The sequence below is a fragment of the Somniosus microcephalus genome, chromosome 13, assembly GCF_052327205.1.
Source record: "Somniosus microcephalus isolate GS21.2 chromosome 13, FLI_Smic_1.0, whole genome shotgun sequence".
NCBI classification, from domain to species: Eukaryota; Metazoa; Chordata; class Chondrichthyes; order Squaliformes; family Somniosidae; genus Somniosus; species Somniosus microcephalus.
This window is the reverse complement of record NC_140999.1, coordinates 77,249,125-77,268,818: the sequence shown is the minus strand read 5'-3', so window position 1 is coordinate 77,268,818 and position 19,694 is coordinate 77,249,125. Positions and strand designations below refer to the sequence as shown.

At 50.9% G+C, this 19,694-nt stretch overlaps 1 protein-coding gene and 1 long non-coding RNA gene across 8 annotated transcripts in view; one reads left to right on the top strand and one right to left on the bottom strand.

Annotated features, from left to right (window-relative positions):
* LOC147108429 (uncharacterized) overlaps window positions 1-19,694 on the bottom strand; it is a 37,827-nt gene that overhangs the window by 3,611 nt on the left and 14,522 nt on the right. For both annotated transcript variants that reach the window (XR_015080594.1, XR_015080593.1), the window contains exon 2: window positions 5,212-5,286. This is a non-coding gene — a long non-coding RNA (uncharacterized LOC147108429). The remainder of the gene's footprint in view (window positions 1-5,211; window positions 5,287-19,694) is intronic.
* LOC147108430 (low-density lipoprotein receptor-related protein 8-like) overlaps window positions 1-19,694 on the top strand; it is a 52,258-nt gene that overhangs the window by 22,500 nt on the left and 10,064 nt on the right. For 5 of the 6 annotated variants that reach the window (XM_086005062.1, XM_086005065.1, XM_086005061.1 and 2 more), the window contains 3 exons: window positions 4,091-4,232; window positions 11,056-11,190; window positions 14,629-14,832. In XM_086005062.1, coding sequence (XP_085861188.1) covers window positions 4,091-4,232; window positions 11,056-11,190; window positions 14,629-14,832 — 481 coding nt within the window. Of the gene's footprint in view, window positions 1-599; window positions 1,247-4,090; window positions 4,233-11,055; window positions 11,191-14,628; window positions 14,833-19,694 lie in introns of those variants that run through there. The other variant, XM_086005067.1, reaches the window with a different exon arrangement.

Genomic DNA, 19,694 nt, shown 5'->3' with positions numbered 1-19,694 from the left:
AAGGCCCGCAACCTGCCCTACTCCATCGAGGAGGTCAGGACCATGACCAGGAACTGCCAAACCTGTGCCGAATGCAAACCGCATTTCTATAGGCCGGACAGAGCAAGCCTGATCAAGGCCACCCGCCCCTTCGAGCGCTTGAGCATCGATTTTAAGGGGCCCCTCCCGTCCTCTGACCGTAATGTGTACTTCCTCAACATTATTGACGAGTACTCCCGTTTCCCCTTTGCCATCCCCTGCCCAGACATGACCAGTACCACGGTCATCAAATGCCTGAACGACCTCTTCGCCTTGTTCGGGTTCCCGAACTGTATACATAGCGACCGGGGCTCATCCTTCATGAGCGAGGAACTTCGCCAGTTCCTGCTCGCGAGAGGTATTGCTGCGAGCAGGACCACCAGCTACAACCCCCGGGGGAACGGCCAGGTGGAAAGAGAAAACGCGACAGTTTGGAAGGCCGTCCTCTTAGCCCTAAAGTCTAAGGGCCTCCCAACCTCTCGCTGGCAGGAAGTCTTCCCGGCAGCGCTCCACTCCATCCGGTCACTGCTTTGCACTGCCATTAACGCCACCCCCCATGAACGAATGTTTGTTTTCCCCAGGAAGTCGACTACGGGAACCTCGCTACCAACATGGCTGACTTCTCCGGGGCCCGTCCTGCTGCGGAAGCACGTGAGGACCCATAAAACGGACCCCCTGGTCGAGAGGGTGGACCTCCTGCACGCCAACCCCCAGTACGCCTATGTGGCATACCCAGACGGGCGGGAGGACACTGCCTCCTTGCGAGACCTCGCACCCTCGGGCACCCCTGAGATACCACCGTTACCCCCCACCACCCCCCCAAATCCAGCTCCTGTAGACGGCATGCCGGAACCCCAGGAGCCGTCGTCGACCACGCAGACACCAGCACTAACATCGGATACTGCACCACCTCCGCCGCTGCTGCGCCGATCAGAAAGGCTTACGAGGCCTCCTGAGAGACTGACATGCACGAACTGGTAGTACACTTCACCCCGCCGGACTCAATTTTAAACAAGGGGTGAATGTGGTAAACCACTGTTACCGTTCACTATTGTTACACTGTTGTTATCACTGTTTACACTGTTGTTATCACTACACAAGGTTACCTCTTGCCACGCACGCTGTTATACCTAGGCATACCTCAGCTGGCTCTGCCTGCTTGCCCAGGTATAAAGGTGACCGCTTGGCTAGTATTCTTCCTTGTTGGAACCGATCACCCACGAGGGTGGGCTCTGTTATTTAGCCAATAAAAACCTATAGTTACTACCTTAACTCGTCACTTTTCATGGACTGAATTGATAGGTATATCATTCACCATCCTCAGACTGAAGAAATTTCTCCTCATATCAATCCTAAATGTCCGACCCCATATCCTGAGACTGACCCCTTGTTCTAGACCACCCCCCCCCCCCCCCCCCCCCCCCAAAGCCAGGGGAAACATCCTCCCTGCATCCAGTCTGTCTAGCCCTGTCAGAATTATACATTTCAATGAGATCCCCTCTCATTCTTCTAAACTCTAGTGAATACAGGCCTAGTCGACCCAATCTCTCCTCATATGACAGTCCTGCCATCCCAGGAATCAGTCTGGTGAACCTTCGCTGCACTCCTTCTATGGCAAGTATCCTTGCTACAAGGATGTCTTGCTGCAGTTGTACAGGGCTTTGGTGAGACCACACCTTGAGTATTGTGTGCAGTTTTGGTCGCCTTATCTGAGGAAGGATGTTCTTGCCATGGAGGGAGTGCAGCGAAGATTCACCAGACTGATACCTGGGATGGCAGGAATGACGTATGAGGAGAGATTGGGTCAATTGGGCTTATACTCGCTGGAGTTTAGAAGAATGAGAGGGGATCTCATTGAAACTTATAAAATTCTAACAGGACTAGACAGACTTGATGCAGGAAGGATGTTCCCGATGGCTGGGGAGTCCATAACCAGGGGTCACAGTCTAAGGATAAGGGGTAAGCCATTTAGGACAGAGATGAGGAGGAATTTCTTCACCCAGAATCACAGAAACCCCACAGTGCAGATAGAGGCCATTTCGGCCCATCGAGCCTGCACCGACACATATCCCACCCGATCCCCGTAACCCCATGTATTTAATCCCCCTAACACTAAGGGTCAATTTATCACAGCCAATCAACCTAACCCGCGCATCTTTGGACTGTGGGAGGAAACCGGAGCACCCGGAGGAAACCCACGCAAACACGGGGAGAATGTGCAAACTCCACACAGACAGTCACCCGAGGCCGGATTCGAACCCGGGTCCCTGGCGCTGTGAGGCAACAGTGCAAACCACTATGCCAGAGTGGTGAACCTGTGGAATTCTCTACCACAGAAGGCAGTTGAGGCCAATTCATTAAATATATTCAAGAAGGAGTTGGATATATTTCTTAAGGCTAAAGGGATCAAGGGATATGGGGAGAAGGCAGGGACAGGGTACTGAATTTGGATGATCAGCCATGATCTGATTTAATGGCGGAGCAGGCTCGAGGGGCCGAATGGCCTACTCCTCCTATCTTCTATGTTTCTATATCCTTTCTTGGGTAAGGAGATCAAAACTGCACACAGTACTCCAGGTGTGGTCTCACCAAGGCCCTGTACAATTGTAGTAAGACATCCTTGCTCCTGTCCTCAAATCCTCTTGCAATGAACGCCAACATTCCATTTGCCTTCCTAACTGCTTGCTGCACCTGCATGTTTCCTTTCGGTGACTGGTGTACAAGGACACCCAGGTCCCTTTGTACATCAGCATTTCCCAATCTATCACCATTTAAATAATACTCTACCTTTCTGTTTTTCCTACCGAAGTGGATAACTTCACATTTATCCACGTTCTACTGCATCTGCCATGCATTTGCCCACTCACTCAACTTGTCTAAATCGCCTTGAAGCCTCTTTGCATCCTCCTCACAACTCACAATCCCACCTAGTTTCGTGTCGTCAGCAAACTTGGAAATATTACATTTGGTTCCCTCATCCAAATCATTGACATATATTGTGAATAGCTGGGGCCCAAGCACTGATCCCTGCGGTACCCCACTAGCCACCGCCTGCCACCCCGAAAAAGACCCATTTATTCCTACTCTGTTTCCTGTCTGTTAACCAATTTTCAATCCATGCCAGTATATTACCCCCAATCGCATGTGCTTTAATTTTGCACACTAACCTCTTATGTGGGACTTTATCAAAAGCTTTCTGAAAATCCAAATACACCACATCCACTGGTTCTCCCTTATCTATTCTACCAGTTACATCCTCAAAAATCTCCAGTAGGTTTGTCAAACACGACTTCCCTTTCATAAATCCATGTTGACTTTGTCTAATCCCATTCATATTTTCTAAGTGTCCTGTTGTCACATCCTTTATAATAGATTTTAGCATTTTCCCTACTACTGATGTTAGGCTAACCGGTCTGTAGTTCCCTGTTTTCTTTCTCCCTCCTTTTTTAAATAGTGGGGTTACATTTGCCACCCTCCAATCTGCAGGAACTGTTCCATAATCTATAGAATTTTAGAAGATGACAACCAATGCATCCATTATTTCCATGGCTACCTCTTTTAGTACTCTGGGATGCAGATTATCAGGCCCTGGGGATTTATCAGCTTTCATCAGATCATGGCTGCATCTTGGGTGCCCTTGGAGCTCCACAAAATTACCCCCTGTTTCTCCTCTTTAAATTTCAACATCTCAAGAATTGGATAGTTGCCTGAAAGAGAAGAATGTTGAAGGGTATGGGATATGAACAAGAAAAAACTTTGTGCAGACTTGATGATCTGAGTGGACTGTTTCAGCGCTGTGACATTGTAAGATTCTTTTATGTTTATAAGAACATGTCCAGTTGTAATCACAGTGATGTCTTTTGATTCAATAGATATTGTTGCAAATGACGTAGATGTTCAGATATTTTCTGTTGAGTGTGCAGTTGAAAGCATTGCCCACAGACTGTTCCCAGTGTGGAGGTAGTAACATTACTCTCAATGTGCAGACAGAACTTCTAATTGAAAAGTACATAGAATTCAAGCAAATTTGCATGTGTGTGTGTATCTAACATGACTAAACATTCTCTGCCAGGACCGTGCCTACTGGTCTGATGAGGAAGGCAAGGCTGTGTACAGCGCCAACAAGTTTACAGGAGCTAATGTGACCGTTCTAGCACCAAATCTCACTCAACCTCGAGGCTTAGTCGTGTTTCACAAACTGATGCAACCAATTGGTATGAGATCATCTCTCTTTACTGAACACATTTTCTCTCTCGGTACGGGTTACTGGTATCACACGAAGGCTCTTGCCTCTTAATTTGTAGTGTTGCCCCTTGAAAGAATGTGGTAAAGTCAACCTTTCGAGGGAGATGCTATATTATTGGCTGCACTGTATGTCTTAAATTGTATAAGCTGACTTTATGGTACCTTTGTTCTGGCATTACACAACTATTTCAATCGCAGAGCTGTCTGTGTCTTTTAGAGCTATAAAAGGTTTAAGTTTGAGATGGGTTGCACTGCTCAATGTTGGTACATAAAGGCACGTTCCTATTGAGTTGGTGATCTGAGTCCTGCTACTTGGGTATTGGAAGCAAACATGGGCCACTCTAGCACCCTACTAGTGCCTCCTGGAGCCAGTTGCCAGGCAGCAACGAGTTGGCAAGTCTGCTAATCTCTTGACCAGGGAATGTGAATGGAGGGCAAATCTTTTTTTTTTTTTTTTTTAAAAGATGCAACTTTAAATTCCCCCTACCCCCAAAATATCTTCCCACTTTTAAGACTAAACGATAACCGAATTCAGGAGACAAGCTGAGTGCGCTGTGTTTGTGAATGCAATCTAATGACCCAGCTGATCAGGGCAAGTAGGGATGGGCAATAAACCGGGCCTTGGCCAGTTTTCCCCCACATCCAAGAACAATTTTTTTTTTTTTTTTTAAGGCAAGTAGCTACAGTGACGTTACTGACCGCCTGATGATATATTGGTCAGGTGCCTAATGGAGATTGAGTATGCAGGAGGTTAGATCAAATCCAGCCCAGACTGATGGAATGAAAGCCTCGCCTGTCTGCTGGCTACAAGGGTCCAATGTGAAATGAGTTTGGGCAGTCTCAGCCCACTTCCTCGTGGGTGTGGCTCCACAGTATAAATGTGCTCCTAACTCCGCACTCTTTGCCTGTCTCACTGATGAGAAATGGGCACTATAGAAGGAGACTCACTTTGTATCCAGCCTGGGTGTTGTCTTTGCTTTAGGTACTAATTGTGTTCCATTCCCCAGCACTGATTTTTCTCACCTTCAAAACAAACAAATAACAAATTTTAAAATCAATTTATCTCCATGGGTTAGAAAAAGAAAAGGCTGGAAGTGAAAGAGAAAAGAGCATTTCCTGTTTTGGATGGAGAGTTTTCACCTCTGAAGTTCTGGTGAAGGATCTTCACCCAGCATGCTAACCTGTCCTTTTTCAGATATTGCCTGACCTAATGTGTATCTTCTGTTCTTATTCACCACACACTCCTGTTTGCAGAACAAATAATTACCCTCTTAATAGGGACATCGCGTGGGCTGCCCAGCGCACACTCCTGTCCACTCTCAAAGACAGTAAATAACAGACCGTTCCATTCAGGCTAAAACTAAGTCACGTTTATTTACCAGTAAAATGTGAAACACATAAACTGTTTTAAAACAAAGTCCAAAATCTTTTCAATAGCTTTTGTCTTAGCCTTTGATAAAATGTTACAATGGGTGATGACTCCACAAAGCCCACTTTGTTTGGAATAGAGAGTGCAAAGCAGGGAGCTGAGAGCCCAGGGCTGCTGCACCGTTATACTCGAGCCTCCTCCCATCCTTGCTCATCTAACTCTATCAGCATAACCCTTGATTCCCTTCTCCCTCATATGCTTATGTAGCTTCCCCTTAAATGCATCTATACTATTCGCCTCAGCTACTCCCTGTGGTAGCGAGTTCCACGTTCTCACCACTCTCTGGGTAAAGAAGTTTCTTCTGAATTCCCTATTTGAATTCTTGGTGACTATCTTATATTGATGGCCTCCAGTTTTGCTCTTCCCCAAAAGTGGAAACATTCTTTCTGTGTCTACTCTATCCAAACCTTTCATAATTTTAAAGACCTCTATTAGGCTCTATTAGGTCACCCCTCAGCTTTCTTTTCAAGAGAAAAGAGACCCAGCCTGTTCATGATTTCCTGATGGGCATAACCTCGCAGTTCTGGTATCATCCTTGTAAATCTTCTCTGCACCCTCTCCAGTGCCTCTATATCCTTTTTATAATATGGCGACCAGAACTGTACGCAGTTAAGTGTGGTCTAACCAAGGTTTGATACAACTTTAGCAAAGTTGCTCTATTTTTCAATTCTATCCCTCTAGAAATAAACCCTAGTGCTTGGTTTGCTTTTTTTTATGGCCTTGTTAACCTGCACCGCAACCTTTTGTGAATTGTGTATTTGTACTCCCCAGATCCCAGAAGTAATATGTGACCTCCTCCTTATTTTTCTTACCAAAATGTAATACCTCACATTTATCTGTATTGAAATTCACATAAGATGTGAACAGTAGTTTCCTCCCATCAGATAGTTTGCCTTTGGTACTCAATCACAACAGAAACTACTCTTAATGTCTGATTTGAGTCTACAAACTAAGTGGCCCATTGTGCTTCAAAGGATCAGTAATTTTGACTATCGCTTAGATATCAATCTTCTACCTCTTGGCTAATCTGTACATCAAACTACCTGCCTGCATCAACAGCTTCTCAATAGTTTTGTGTATTGGCCGATTTCCAACCCAAAGACTAAAGAACACTTTTAAAGATACCAGCTCCTGAAAGCAAATGTTAAAGAATCTGTCCACGGTCTTGGATGGGCTGCCTGGAACAATGCTGACTGTTCTTTCCAGTTATAACTCTCCACAGATATGGATGCCCCTTAGCTGTCACATCCTGGACTGTACCGTCGCCACTGCCTCGTACACTGCAGGAGACTTGTGGCTGGAGTTACATTGCATACGTTTGTCCTTGTAGCCTCATCTGCCCAGTGGCAATGGCTGAGAGTTTTGCAAGGACACTGCAGCCTGCTGTCCTAGTCTTTACAGCCATTGTCTAGCTAGGAACTTGCTGTGCTCCCAGCTGATGTACCAATCACATTACCCCCTGCAGACTCCCCTTGATTAAGGTTTGTGCTTCATCGAGTGCTCCTGATGAACTGATTGTGTTCCTGGGTGAAAATGATGCCATACTGACTTCATTACAAGATCGGTGCTCCCTGCCCTACCTCACAGCCTTCACACAAGGTCGTTGTGCTGATCCTCCATCAGTCCTACTCCGTTTGCACTCTCTAGGCTCCCCTGGATGGCCACCTACTGAGTGGCTCGTTGTGTTCAGAGTTGCTACAGCTAGTCCTCTTCCTGTACACTGTCATGACCCTTGACCTTGTTTGGGTTGGCGGAGTAGCTACCCCTGCGTGAATGCCACCAGTGTCACTGCAGCCAGCTACTCTCTTTTTTCTGCTTTGTTTCCAAGTCTGGCCTCTGTTAATCGCACAGGCTACATTGAACATTTTAAATTATTCTCTAACTGCATTACACTGCACTGACATTAAAACCACTGTTTTACCCATCCAAAACACACACACTTTGGCCATGCGTACATCATTCACCCTCAAAATACCAGGAATAAGGGGCTTTCATCTAGAAACTAAACGCCCCACACCAGATGTGGGTGTACTAACTAGTCTTGTGTTGGTCATTCTTTCACAATGATCAGGATACGTAAAGCACCACATCCCATGGATTTGGAGCCACCAATTTCATGTCTTGCAGCAGCACTTGATTGCTCTGACTCCATTTCTGTCACTCCTTCTTGTATCTATAATGTTTGATTTCTCTGGAATCTCTTGTCTGTGATGTGCTTTGTTACCCCTCGACTTGACTATTCCAACGCACTCCTGGCCGGCCTCCCACATCCTAACTCGCACCAAGTCTTGTTCACCCATCACCCCTGTGCTCGCTGACCTACATTAGCTGCCAGTCTGGCAACGCCTCGATTTCAAAATTCTCATCCTTGTTTTCAAATCCCTCCATGGCCTCGCCCCTCCCTATCTCTGTAATCTCCTCCGGCCCCACAACCCCCGAGATATCTGTGCTTCTCCGATTTTAATCGCTCCACCATTAGTGGCCATGCCTTCAGCTGACCAGGCCCTAAAAGCTCTGGAATTCCCTCCCTAAACCTCTCTACCTCTCTATCCTTTAAGATGGTCCTTAAAACCTACCTCTTTGACCAAGCTTTTGGTCATCTATCCTAATGTCTCCTTATGTGGCTCGGTGTCAAATTTTGCTTTATGATACTCCTGTGAAGCGCCTTGGGATGTTTTACTACATTAAAGGCGCTATATAAATACAAGTAGTTGTTGTTGCTGGACTGCGCCATCAGTGTCGTGGGTGTCAGTTGATCTGTTGCCAGTGTCTGGCTCAGTGCTGGTGAAGCTGCAGAATGATCGGCTCGTTCACCTGTCTGACAGGCTCCTGGGCCGTTGGTCCAGGAACCCCTGCCCTTAAATCATCTGGAACCATTTCCAGAAAATGATGGCTGAATAACACAGGATAACATTAGGTATTCGAGAGTATTGCTTGAAATACCTTTTTGGATCGGTTTGGGGGGTAGCTGAATCTTTCCCAAAGGAAATTAAATCAGTCGAGTAGAGTTCTTTTTTTTAATTCATTCTCGGGATGTGGGCGTCGCTGGCAATTTATTGCCCATCCCTAGTTGCTCTGCATACAACGAGTGGCTTGTTAGGCCACTTCAGAGGGTAGTTAAGAGTCAACCCGATGGTGAGTGACTGGAGTCACATATAGTTGTTCGAGTAAAGCTTCAACACTGGCATCTATCCGACAATGTGGAAAAGTGCCCAGGTATGTCCTGTCCACAAAAAGCAGGACAAATCCAACCCGGCCAATTACCGCCCCATCAGTCTACTCTCAATCATCAGCAAAGTGATGGAAGGTGTTATCGACAGTGCTATCAAACGGCACTTGCTCACCAATAACCTGCTCACTGATGCCCAGTTTGGGTTCCGCCAAGACCACTCTGCTCCCAACCTCATTACAGCCTTGGTCCAAACATGGACAAAGGAGCTGAATTCCAGAGGTGAGGCAAGAGTGACTGCCCTTGACATCAAGGCAGCATTTGACCGAGTGTGGCATCAAGGAGCCCTAGTAACACTGAAGTCAATGGGAATAAGGGGGAAAACGCTCCACTGGCTGGAGTCATACGTAGCACAAAGGAAGATGGTTGTGGTGATTGAAGATCAATCATCACAGCCCCAGGACATCGCTGCAGGAGTTCCTCAGGGCAGTGTCCTAGGACCAACCATCTTCAGCTGCTTCATCAATGACGTTCCCTCCAATATACGGTCAGAAATGGGGATGTTCGCTGATGACTGCTGTGTTCAGCGCCATTCACAACTCCTCAGATAACGAAGCAATCCATGCCCGCATGCAACAAGACCTGGATGATGTTCAGGCTTGGGCTGATAAATGGCAGGTAACATTCGTGCCACAGAAGTGCCAGGCAATGATGATCTCCAACAAGTGAGAGTCTAACCACCTTCCCTTGACATTCAATGGCATTACCATCGCTGAATCCCCCACCATCAACATCCTGGGGGTCACCATTGACCAGAAACTTAACTGAACCAGCCACACAAATACTGTGGGAACAAGAGCAGGCCAGAGGCTGGGAATTCTGCGGCGAGTGTCTCACCTCCTGACTCCCCAAAGCCTTTCCACCATCTACAAGGCATAAGTAAGGAGTATGATGGAATACTCTCCACTTGCCTGGATGAGTGCAGCTGCAACAACACTCAAGAAGCTCGACACCATCCAGGACAAAGCCGCCTGTTTGATTGGCACCCCATCCACCACCTTAAACATTCACTCCCTCCACCACCGGCGTACCGTGGCTGCAGTGTGGACCATCTACAAGATGCACTGCAGCAACTCGCCAAGGCTTCTTCAGCAGCACCTCCCAAACCCGCGACCTCTTCCACCTAGAAGGACAAGAGCAGCAGGCGCATGGGAACACCAGCACCTCCAAATTCCCCTCCAAGTCACACACCATCCTGACTTGGAAATATATCGTCGATCCTTCATCGTCGCTGGTTCAAAATCCTGGAACTCCCTCCCTAACAGCACTGTGGGAGTACCTTCACCACACGGACTGCAGCGGTTCAAGAAGGCGGCTCACCACCACCTTTTCAAGGGCAATTAGGGATGGGCAATAAATGCTGGCCTTGCCACCGATGCCCAGATCCCATAAGTGAATTAAAAAAAATAGGCCAGACCAGGTAAGGACGGCAGATTTCCTTCCCTAAAGGACATTAGTGAACCAGCTGGGTTTTTACGACAATCCGAAAGCTTCATGGTCACTTTTACTGATTCCAGCTTTTTATTTCCAGGTTTTTAAAACAGTTTGGTGTAGTAGTTATGTGACTGGGCTAATAATCTAGAGGCCTGAGAATTTCCTGGGCTCTGCTGCTGGAGCTTCCACTGCATTCTGGTGAGGTGATGGTGGGGGAAATTCCCAGCCCCTGATGGAGCAGAAAGTGCATGGTCTGTGCAACAGTCAGCCTTGATGGGCTTTGGTTGTTCTGTGCTTCGCTGTGTTTCTACTTATTGATAAACTGATAACCTTACCAGAAGTCACAACTTTCAATTACTTTAATTACAGATTTCTAATTTGCATAGAGCAGAAATATTGCCAGAGGTTAATTGGTATTTTATTAGATTAAACAAGTAGTAACCCCCCCCCTCCTGTCAAATGCTATGGAAATTCTGTGCATAACTTTTCCTGCATAAATCACACAAATGTCCCAGGTGTTGGAAATCTGAAACAAAAACAGAAAATGCTGGAAACACTGAGCAGGCCAGGCAGCATCTGTCTGGTTAACGTTTCCAGTATAACCCTGCATCAGTACGCCAGCTTACCAGCTAAATGCAGAAATGACTGATTCTAATGTGCACACTTTGTGTGTTTGTGTTTTTAATTTGTTGTGAAACAGTGAAGAACTGGTGTGTTGGAGAACCTGCTGCCTGTGAGTACCTGTGTGTGCCTGCTCCTTACACTGACCAGCACTACGCCTGTCTCTGCCCAGATGGTATGAAACCTGATGGGCGCGGACATACATGTCAAACAGGTAAGATAAAACAACATTACTTAAACCAGCATGTTAATTGAGAATAGATCAGTTATGGGGAAAAGGTCCATTGTAATGACTTTCACAGAAACACGAAGTCTCGGTGGGACAGGGCGGGGGGCACGGGGAGCCTCGGTGGGACAGGGCGGGGGGCATGGGGAGCCTCGATGGGACAGGGCCCCGGGCGGGGGACACGGGGAGCCTCTGTGGGACACGGCCCCGGGCGGGGGAAACGGGGAGCCTCGGTGGGACAGGGCCCCGGGCGAGGGACACGGGGAGCCTCGGTGGGACAGGGCCCCGGGCGGGGGAAACGGGGAGCCTCAGTGGGACAGGGCCCCGGGCGGGGGAAACGGGGAGCCTCGGTGGGACAGGGCCCCGGGCGGGGGACACGTGGAGCCTCGGTGGGACAGGGCCCCGGGCGAGGGGCACGGGGAGCCTCGGTGGGACAGGGCCCCGGGCGAGGGACACGGGGATCCTCAGTGGGACACTGCCCCGGGCGGGGGAAACGGGGAGCCTCGGTGGGACAGGGCCCCGGGCGAGGGGCACGGGGAGCCTCGGTGGGACAGGGCCCCGGGCGGGGGAAACGGGGAGCCTCGGTGGGACAGGGCCCCGGGCGAGGGACACGGGGAGCCTCGGTGGGACAGGGCCCCGGGCGGGGGACACGTGGAGCCTCGGTGGGACAGGGCCCCGGGCGGGGGACACGGGGAGCCTCGGTGGGACAGGGCCCCGGGCGGGGGACACGTGGAGCCTCGGTGGGACAGGGCCCCGGGCGGGGGACACGGGGAGCCTCGGTGGGACAGGGCCCCGGGCGAGGGGCACGGGGAGCCTCGGTGGGACAGGGCCCCGGGCGGGGGACACGTGGAGCCTCGGTGGGACAGGGCCCCGGGCGGGGGACACGGGGAGCCTCGGTGGGACAGGGCCCCGGGCGAGGGGCACGGGGAGCCTCGGTGGGACAGGGCCCCGGGCGAGGGACACGGGGAGCCTCGGTGGGACAGGGCCCCGGGCGAGGGACACGGGGAGGCTCAGTGGGACAGGGCCCCGGGCGAGGGACACGGGGAGCCTCGGTGGGACAGGGCCCCGGGCGGGGGACACGTGGAGCCTCGGTGGGACACTGCCCCGGGCGAGGGACACGTGGAGCCTCAGTGGGACACTGCCCCGGGCGAGGGGCACGGGGAGCCTCGGTGGGACAGGGCCCCGGGCGAGGGGCACGGGGAGCCTCAGTGGGACACTGCCCCGGGCGGGGGAAACGGGGAGCCTCGGTGGGACAGGGCCCCGGGCGAGGGACACGGGGAGCCTCGGTGGGACAGGGCCCCGGGCGGGGGACACGTGGAGCCTCGGTGGGACACTGCCCCGGGCGAGGGACACGTGGAGCCTCAGTGGGACACTGCCCCGGGCGAGGGGCACGGGGAGCCTCGGTGGGACAGGGCCCCGGGCGAGGGGCACGGGGAGCCTCAGTGGGACACTGCCCCGGGCGGGGGAAACGGGGAGCCTCGGTGGGACAGGGCCCCGGGCGAGGGGCACGGGGAGCCTCAGTGGGACACTGCCCCGGGCGGGGGAAACGGGGAGCCTCGGTGGGACAGGGCCCCGGGCGAGGGACATGGGGAGCCTCGGTGGGACAGGGCCCCGGGCGAGGGGCACGGGGAGCCTCGGTGGGACAGGGCCCCGGGCGAGGGACACGTGGAGCCTCAGTGGGACAGGGCCCCGGGCGGGGGACACGTGGAGCCTCGGTGGGACAGGGCCCCGGGCGAGGGACACGGGGAGCCTCGGTGGGACAGGGCCCCGGGCGAGGGACACGGGGAGCCTCGGTGGGACAGGGCCCCGGGCGGGGGAAACGGGGAGCCTCAGTGGGACAGGGCCCCGGGCGGGGGAAACGGGGAGCCTCGGTGGGACAGGGCCCCGGGCGGGGGACACGTGGAGCCTCGGTGGGACAGGGCCCCGGGCGAGGGGCACGTGGAGCCTCGGTGGGACAGGGCCCCGGGCGGGGGACACGTGGAGCCTCGGTGGGACAGGGCCCCGGGCGAGGGGCACGTGGAGCCTCGGTGGGACAGGGCCCCGGGCGAGGGGCACGGGGAGCCTCGGTGGGACAGGGCCCCGGGCGGGGGACACGTGGAGCCTCGGTGGGACAGGGCCCCGGGCGAGGGGCACGTGGAGCCTCGGTGGGACACTGCCCCGGGCGAGGGGCACGGGGAGCCTCGGTGGGACAGGGCCCCGGGCGAGGGGCACGGGGAGCCTCGGTGGGACAGGGCCCCGGGCGGGGGACACGGGGAGCCTCAGTGGGACACTGCCCCGGGCGAGGGGCACGGGGAGCCTCGGTGGGACAGGGCCCCGGGCGAGGGGCACGGGGAGCCTCGGTGGGACAGGGCCCCGGGCGGGGGACACGGGGAGCCTCAGTGGGACACTGCCCTGGGCGAGGGGCACGTGGAGCCTCGGTGGGATACAGCCCCGGGCGGGGGGCAGAGGGAGACTCGGTGGGACACTGCCCCGGGCGAGGGGCACGGGGAGCCTCGGTGGGACACGGGCGGGGAGCCTCGGAGGGACATTGCCCCGGGCGGGGGAGCACAGGGAGCCTCGGTGGGACGGGGGGCATGGGCTGCCTCGGAGCGACAGGGCCCTGGGCGGGGGGCACGGGGAGCCTCGGAGGGACAGGGCCCCGGGCGGGGGGGGGCACGGGGAACCTTGGAGGGACAGGGCCTGGGCGGGGGGCACGGGGCGCCTCGGTGGGACAGGGGCCCAGGGGGGCACGGGGAGCCTCGATGGGACAGGGGGGCACGAGGAGCCTCAGTGGAACAGGGCCCCGGGCAGGGGGCACAGAGAGCCTCGATGGGACAGGGGGGCACGGGCAGCCTCACTGAGTCAGGACTCCGAGGGCACTGGTAGCCCTCTGCTACTTTAAGGGTTCATTCTTCAGGTGGTTTCCAGACCGCGAGCGTTGGCAAGTTATTTGACCGTGGGGCATCACAGCTGAGCCCAATCCTGTCCTTGCATTACATCTACACACCTGTACTTCCCAGCAAGAGTCACTGTACACTAGATACTGATCATGAGTGGCAGTCCCGGCTTGGCTTTTCACCCACCCTTGCTGAGGTCAATTCCCATGCCCTGGCGGAGATGCACTAACTCGACACAGACCAGGAATTGAATCTGTGAGCTTCTGGTCTGCAATATTCCCTCTAATTTATTTTTGTGTGCACGGCCCCTTTAAGAGGCTGCGTGGCCCATTCAACTTTGCACGCATGCGCGGTTTTTCCCATTTGTAAAGCCAGCAAGCAACCTGTGCAGGGCCTCCAGGCAGCCGTGCAACAACTGGAGCATTGCTGGTCTGCATGGCTTGGTGCTACCCTGGGTGGTGCCTTTACCTTGAGTCCTTTCCCTTTACATGATCTTTTAATCAAAACATTATCAAGGATTCACAAATGGATTTTGTGCAATCATTTCCAGCAACAAATTCCAGCACTTCATCGGAGGAGGGAGCTGATTCCAGCACTTCATCGGAGGAGGGAGCTGATTCCAGCACTTCATCGGAGGAGGGAGCTGATTCCAGCACTTCATCGGAGGAGGGAGCTGATTCCAGCACTTCATCGGAGGAGGGAGCTGATCTAAACCATCTTGATGCAGTATCTGTAGGGATTATCGCTCTGATAGGCAGGTTTTTGTTGTTGTTTGCCTTGAAGAAGCACTCTAAAGGTTTCTACTTCAGGGAACTCTTGTGGTGCAGTAGGGTAAATTATCCCCATTCCAAGATCTAAGTTTGTATTTAGAGCTGATCTGCATGTTGAACTTAGTGCGGGATAGGATACAGGGAGCTGAGGTTTGGTTGAGGCGCAGCAGAAGGCCGGCCAGGAGAGCGTTGAAATGGTCGAGTCTGGAGATAACAAAGGCATGGATGAGGGCAGATGAGCTAAGGCAGGGGCGGAGACGGGCAATGTTACGGAGGTGGAAGTAGGCAGTCTTGGTAATGGGGTGGGAAGCTCAGCTCAGGGTCAAATAGGATGCCAATATTAGAAACATAGAACAATAGGAGCAGGAGTAGGCCATTCGGCCCTTCGAGCCTGCTCCGCCATTCAATATGATCATGGCTGATCCTCTATCTCAAAACCATATTCCCGCTCTCTCCCCATACCCCTTGATGCCTTTTGTGTCTAGAAATCTATCTGTCTCCTTTTTAAATATATTCAGTGACTTGGCCTCCACAGCCTTCTGTGGTAGAGAATTCCACAGGTTCACCACCACCCTCTGAGTGAAGAAATTTCTCCTCATCTCAGTCCTAAATGTCCTACCCCGTATCCTGAGACTGTGACCCCTCGTTCTAGACCCCCCAGCCAGGGGAAACATCCTCCCTGCATCCAGTCTGTCTAGCCCTGTCAGAATTTTATACGTTTCAATGAGATCCCCTCTCATTCTTCTAAACTCTAGTGAATACAAGCCTAGTCGACCCAATCTCTCCTCGTACGACAGTCCTGCCATCCCAGGAATCAGTCTAGTGAACCTTTGCTGCACTCCCTCTATGGCAAATATATCCTTTCTTCAGTTAAAGAGACCAAAACTGCACACACTACTCCAGGTGTGGTCTCACCAAGGCCCTGTATAACTGTAGTAAGACATCCTTGCTCCTGTACTCAAATCCTCTTGCAATGAAGGCCATCATACCATTTGCCTTCCTAACTGCTTGCTGCACCTGCATGTTTCCTTTCAGTGACTGGTGTACAAGGACACCCAGGTCCCTTTGTACATCAGCATTTCCCAATCTATCACTATTTAAATAATACTCTACCTTTCTGTTTTTCCTACCGAAGTGGATAACTTCACACTTATCCACGTTATACTGCATCTGCCATGTATTTGCCCACTCACTCAACTTGTCTAAATCGCCTTGAAGCCTCTTTGCATCCTCCTCACAACTCGCAATCCCACCTAGTTTTGTGTCATCAGCAAACTTGGAAGTATTGGGCCAGAAATTCCAGACCAGAAGCGTGAGTACGGTCGGGTTACTCACGCATCTGGCCGTTGGAAATGCCGGCGTTCAGCAGGAACAGCGCATGCGGGGAACGCCGGCATTTCCAGACCCGAGGTCTATTCACAGCGCGTGCGACTGCACAGGCAGCGCTTGCGCAGTGAACTTTGTAGATTTCACTGATGGATTCAGTGAGGGTAAGTCCCTAGAACTTACACGTGAAAAAAGCAAGTGTAAAGTTGTTCATTGGCTGGGGAAGGAGATATATTTTATGGAGGAGCTTATGAAATGCAATATTTAGGTTTGGGAAAGGGAGGGAAGTTATTTTAAGAAATTTTAAGTAAGTTTTAAACTTTAATTTTTTTTTTTTTTTAAACGGGTTTTCAGAACGGTAGGTAGAAGGAGCAATTGTGGCTGTGTGAATGGAATGTGAGAATGAGTTATGTATGTATGTCCACATATATTCCTTTACGTATATGTATGTATGTTTTATATTCCTTTACTAATGTGTATGAATGTATGTTTTTAATTATGATTTTCCAATAAGTTACTTTCTCTGAAAGTCATAATTAAATAATACATTCATACACATAAGTAAAGGAACATATACATAACACGCAAAGGAATATATACAGACATACATACTTTCAGAAGCTCCACGATAATAAATATCTTCCTCCGCAGCCTCTGGAGCAACTGTACCCATGCTTTTTTCATGTGTAACTTGTAATGACTTGACCTCACTGAAAGCGGCGAATTATACTGCGCACGCGCTGCCTGTGCAGTCGCACGCGTTCTGCCGCTGAACCCCTTCGTTCAGAGGACAGGAAATGCCGGTTTTCCCCACATGCACTGTGCATGCTGAAAACCGGCATTTCATCCAGCCAGATGCGTAAGTACCCCGACCGTACTCGCGCATTTGGAAGGGAATTACTGGGCCAACATTTTACATGTCAATAAAATGAAAAATTTAACAATTGCACGACTTGCCCCCTCGCATCTGCGACTGAGGGTCCAAGGAGGTGCATTGCGCAAGAGGTCATCATCGTACGTATCCTCACACTGTTCCCTTTGGGGAACTGTATGAAGTGGTGGAAGGATTTATGGCCGTGATTAACGCTCATTCCGTGACCGTAACCATCTTTGAACCAGCCATTAGGGTGGTTAGTCCTATGGCGGGAGGGTTTTACGGGCTCCCACAACCCATCTGAGGGGGGGGGGGCCACCAACACCCACGGACGCAAGTATCCCGCTGGATGTCCACCCAGAATTTAAAGTTGGAACTCCGACTCCACTTGCCGGGACTGTCTGGAGTGGGGTTCAAAACCCTACTCCTTCTGGCCCAGCGGCGGGGATGCTTACTGCTACGCAAAAGGCCCACTCCGCACAAAAGGTGACACCCATACGTTTCCTGCGCCTTTTCCCTCCCCGTGACTGGAGCCCTATGCTGCCATTTCACGTTGCTAATCGGATTGGGCCTTTGTCATAGCGGTAGGATCCCCGCCGCTGGGCCAGATCAGGGTAGGGTTTCGAACCCCGCTCCAGACAGTCCCGGCAAGTGGAGTCGGAGCTCCGGCTCTAAATTCTGGGTTGACATCCAGTGGGATATTTGCGTCCGTGGGTGTGGGTGGCCCCCCCTCCTTGTATAGCTTGTGGGAGCCCGTAAAACCCTCCCACCATAGGACTAACCGCCCTAATGCCTGGTTCAAAGATGGTTACGGTCACGGAATGAGCGTTAATCATGGCCATAAATCCTTCCACCACTTCATACAGTTCCCCAAAGGGAACAGTGTGAAGACACGTATGACGACGACATTGCTAAATAAATAAATGGAATTAAAAAAATTCTTTTAGGGCTTTTAAAAGTCTTTAAATTGCTTTAATTCTGTTTAAAACTACTTCAGATTACTCAAAATAATGTAAACATTTTAAAAAGTTTATGAAAGTTACCAAAATCTTCAAAAAACTTCCAAAAACCTATTTAAACTGCTGCTTTGCATATAAAAATGGTTAGCAGCTTGACAGAAACATTGGGGGCGTGTCCAGTGAAACTGAGACCTCAAGGGGCGTGTCTCACTTGCACTGCACGCTCCTGACTTCGCGCTGGCTGCACTCCTGGGCGGCGTGACGTCATACGCTGCCCGGGATTCTTCTTCTGGAAACACCAATTCCAGGCGTCCCTGGAGCTGATCGGCAGTAGCGCGGGGTAAGTGTAAATACGGGGCTTGCAAGCGCTGCAAGCCCCGTTCTGGAATTTCTGGGCCATTACATTTGGTTCCCTCATCCAAATCATTGACATATTGTGAATAGCTGGGGCCCAAGCACTGATCCCTGCAGTACCCCACTAGTCACTGCCTGCCACCCCGAAAAAGACCCATTTATTCCTACCCTCTTTTTCCTGTCTGTTAAGCAAATTTCAATCGATGCCAGTATATTACCCCCAATCGCATGTGCTTTAATTTTGCACACTAACCTCTTATGTGGGACTTTATCAAAGGCTTTCTGAAAATCCAAATACACCACATCCACTGGTTCTCCCTTATCTATTCTACCAGTTACATCCTCAAAAATCTCCAGTAGGTTTGTCAAACACGATTTCCCTTTCATAAATCCATGTTGACTTTGTCTAATCCCATTCATATTTTCTAAGTGTCCTTTATAATAGACTCTAGCATTTTCCCTACTACTGATGTTAGGCTAACCGGTCTGTAGTTCCCTGTTTTCTCTCCCTCTTTTTTTAAATAGTGGGGTTACATTTGTCACCTTCCAATCTGCAGGAACTGTTCCATAACCTATAGAATTTTGGAAGATGACAACCAATGCATCCACTATTTCCATGGCTACTTCTTTTAGTACTCTGGGATGCAGATTATCAGGCCCTGGGGATTTATCGGCTTTCAGTCCCATTAATTTCTTCAGCACTTTTTTTACTAATACTAATTTCCTTTAATTCCTCCTTCTCACTAGACCCTTGGTTCCCTAGCATTTCTGGGAAGTTATTTGTGTCCTCTTCTGTGAAGACTGAACCAAAGTATTTGTTTAATTGCTCTGCCATTTCCTTGTTCCCCATTATAAATTCTCCCGTTTCTGACTGTAAGGGACCTACATTTGTCTTCACTAATCTTTTTCTTTTTACATACTTGTAGAAGCTTTTACAATCCGCTTTTATGTTCCTTGCAAGTTTATCCTCATACTCTATTTTTCCCCTCTTAATCAATCTCTTGGTCCTTTTTTGCTGAACTCTAAACTGCTCCCAATCCTCAGGCTTACTTTTTCTGGCAACTTTATATGACTCCTCTTTGGATCTAATACTGTCCTTAATTTCTTTTGTTAGCCATGGCTGGGCTGCTTTTCCTTTTGTGTTTTTGCGCCAGAGGGTAGTGTATAACTGTTGCAATTCATGCATTTGTTCCTTAAATGTTAGCCATTGCCTATCCACCGTCATGCCTTTTAATGAAGCTCCCCAATCTATCATAACCAACTCACTCCTCATACCATTGTAGTTTCCTTTGTTTAGATTTAGGACCCTAGTTTCGGATTGGACTTTTTCACT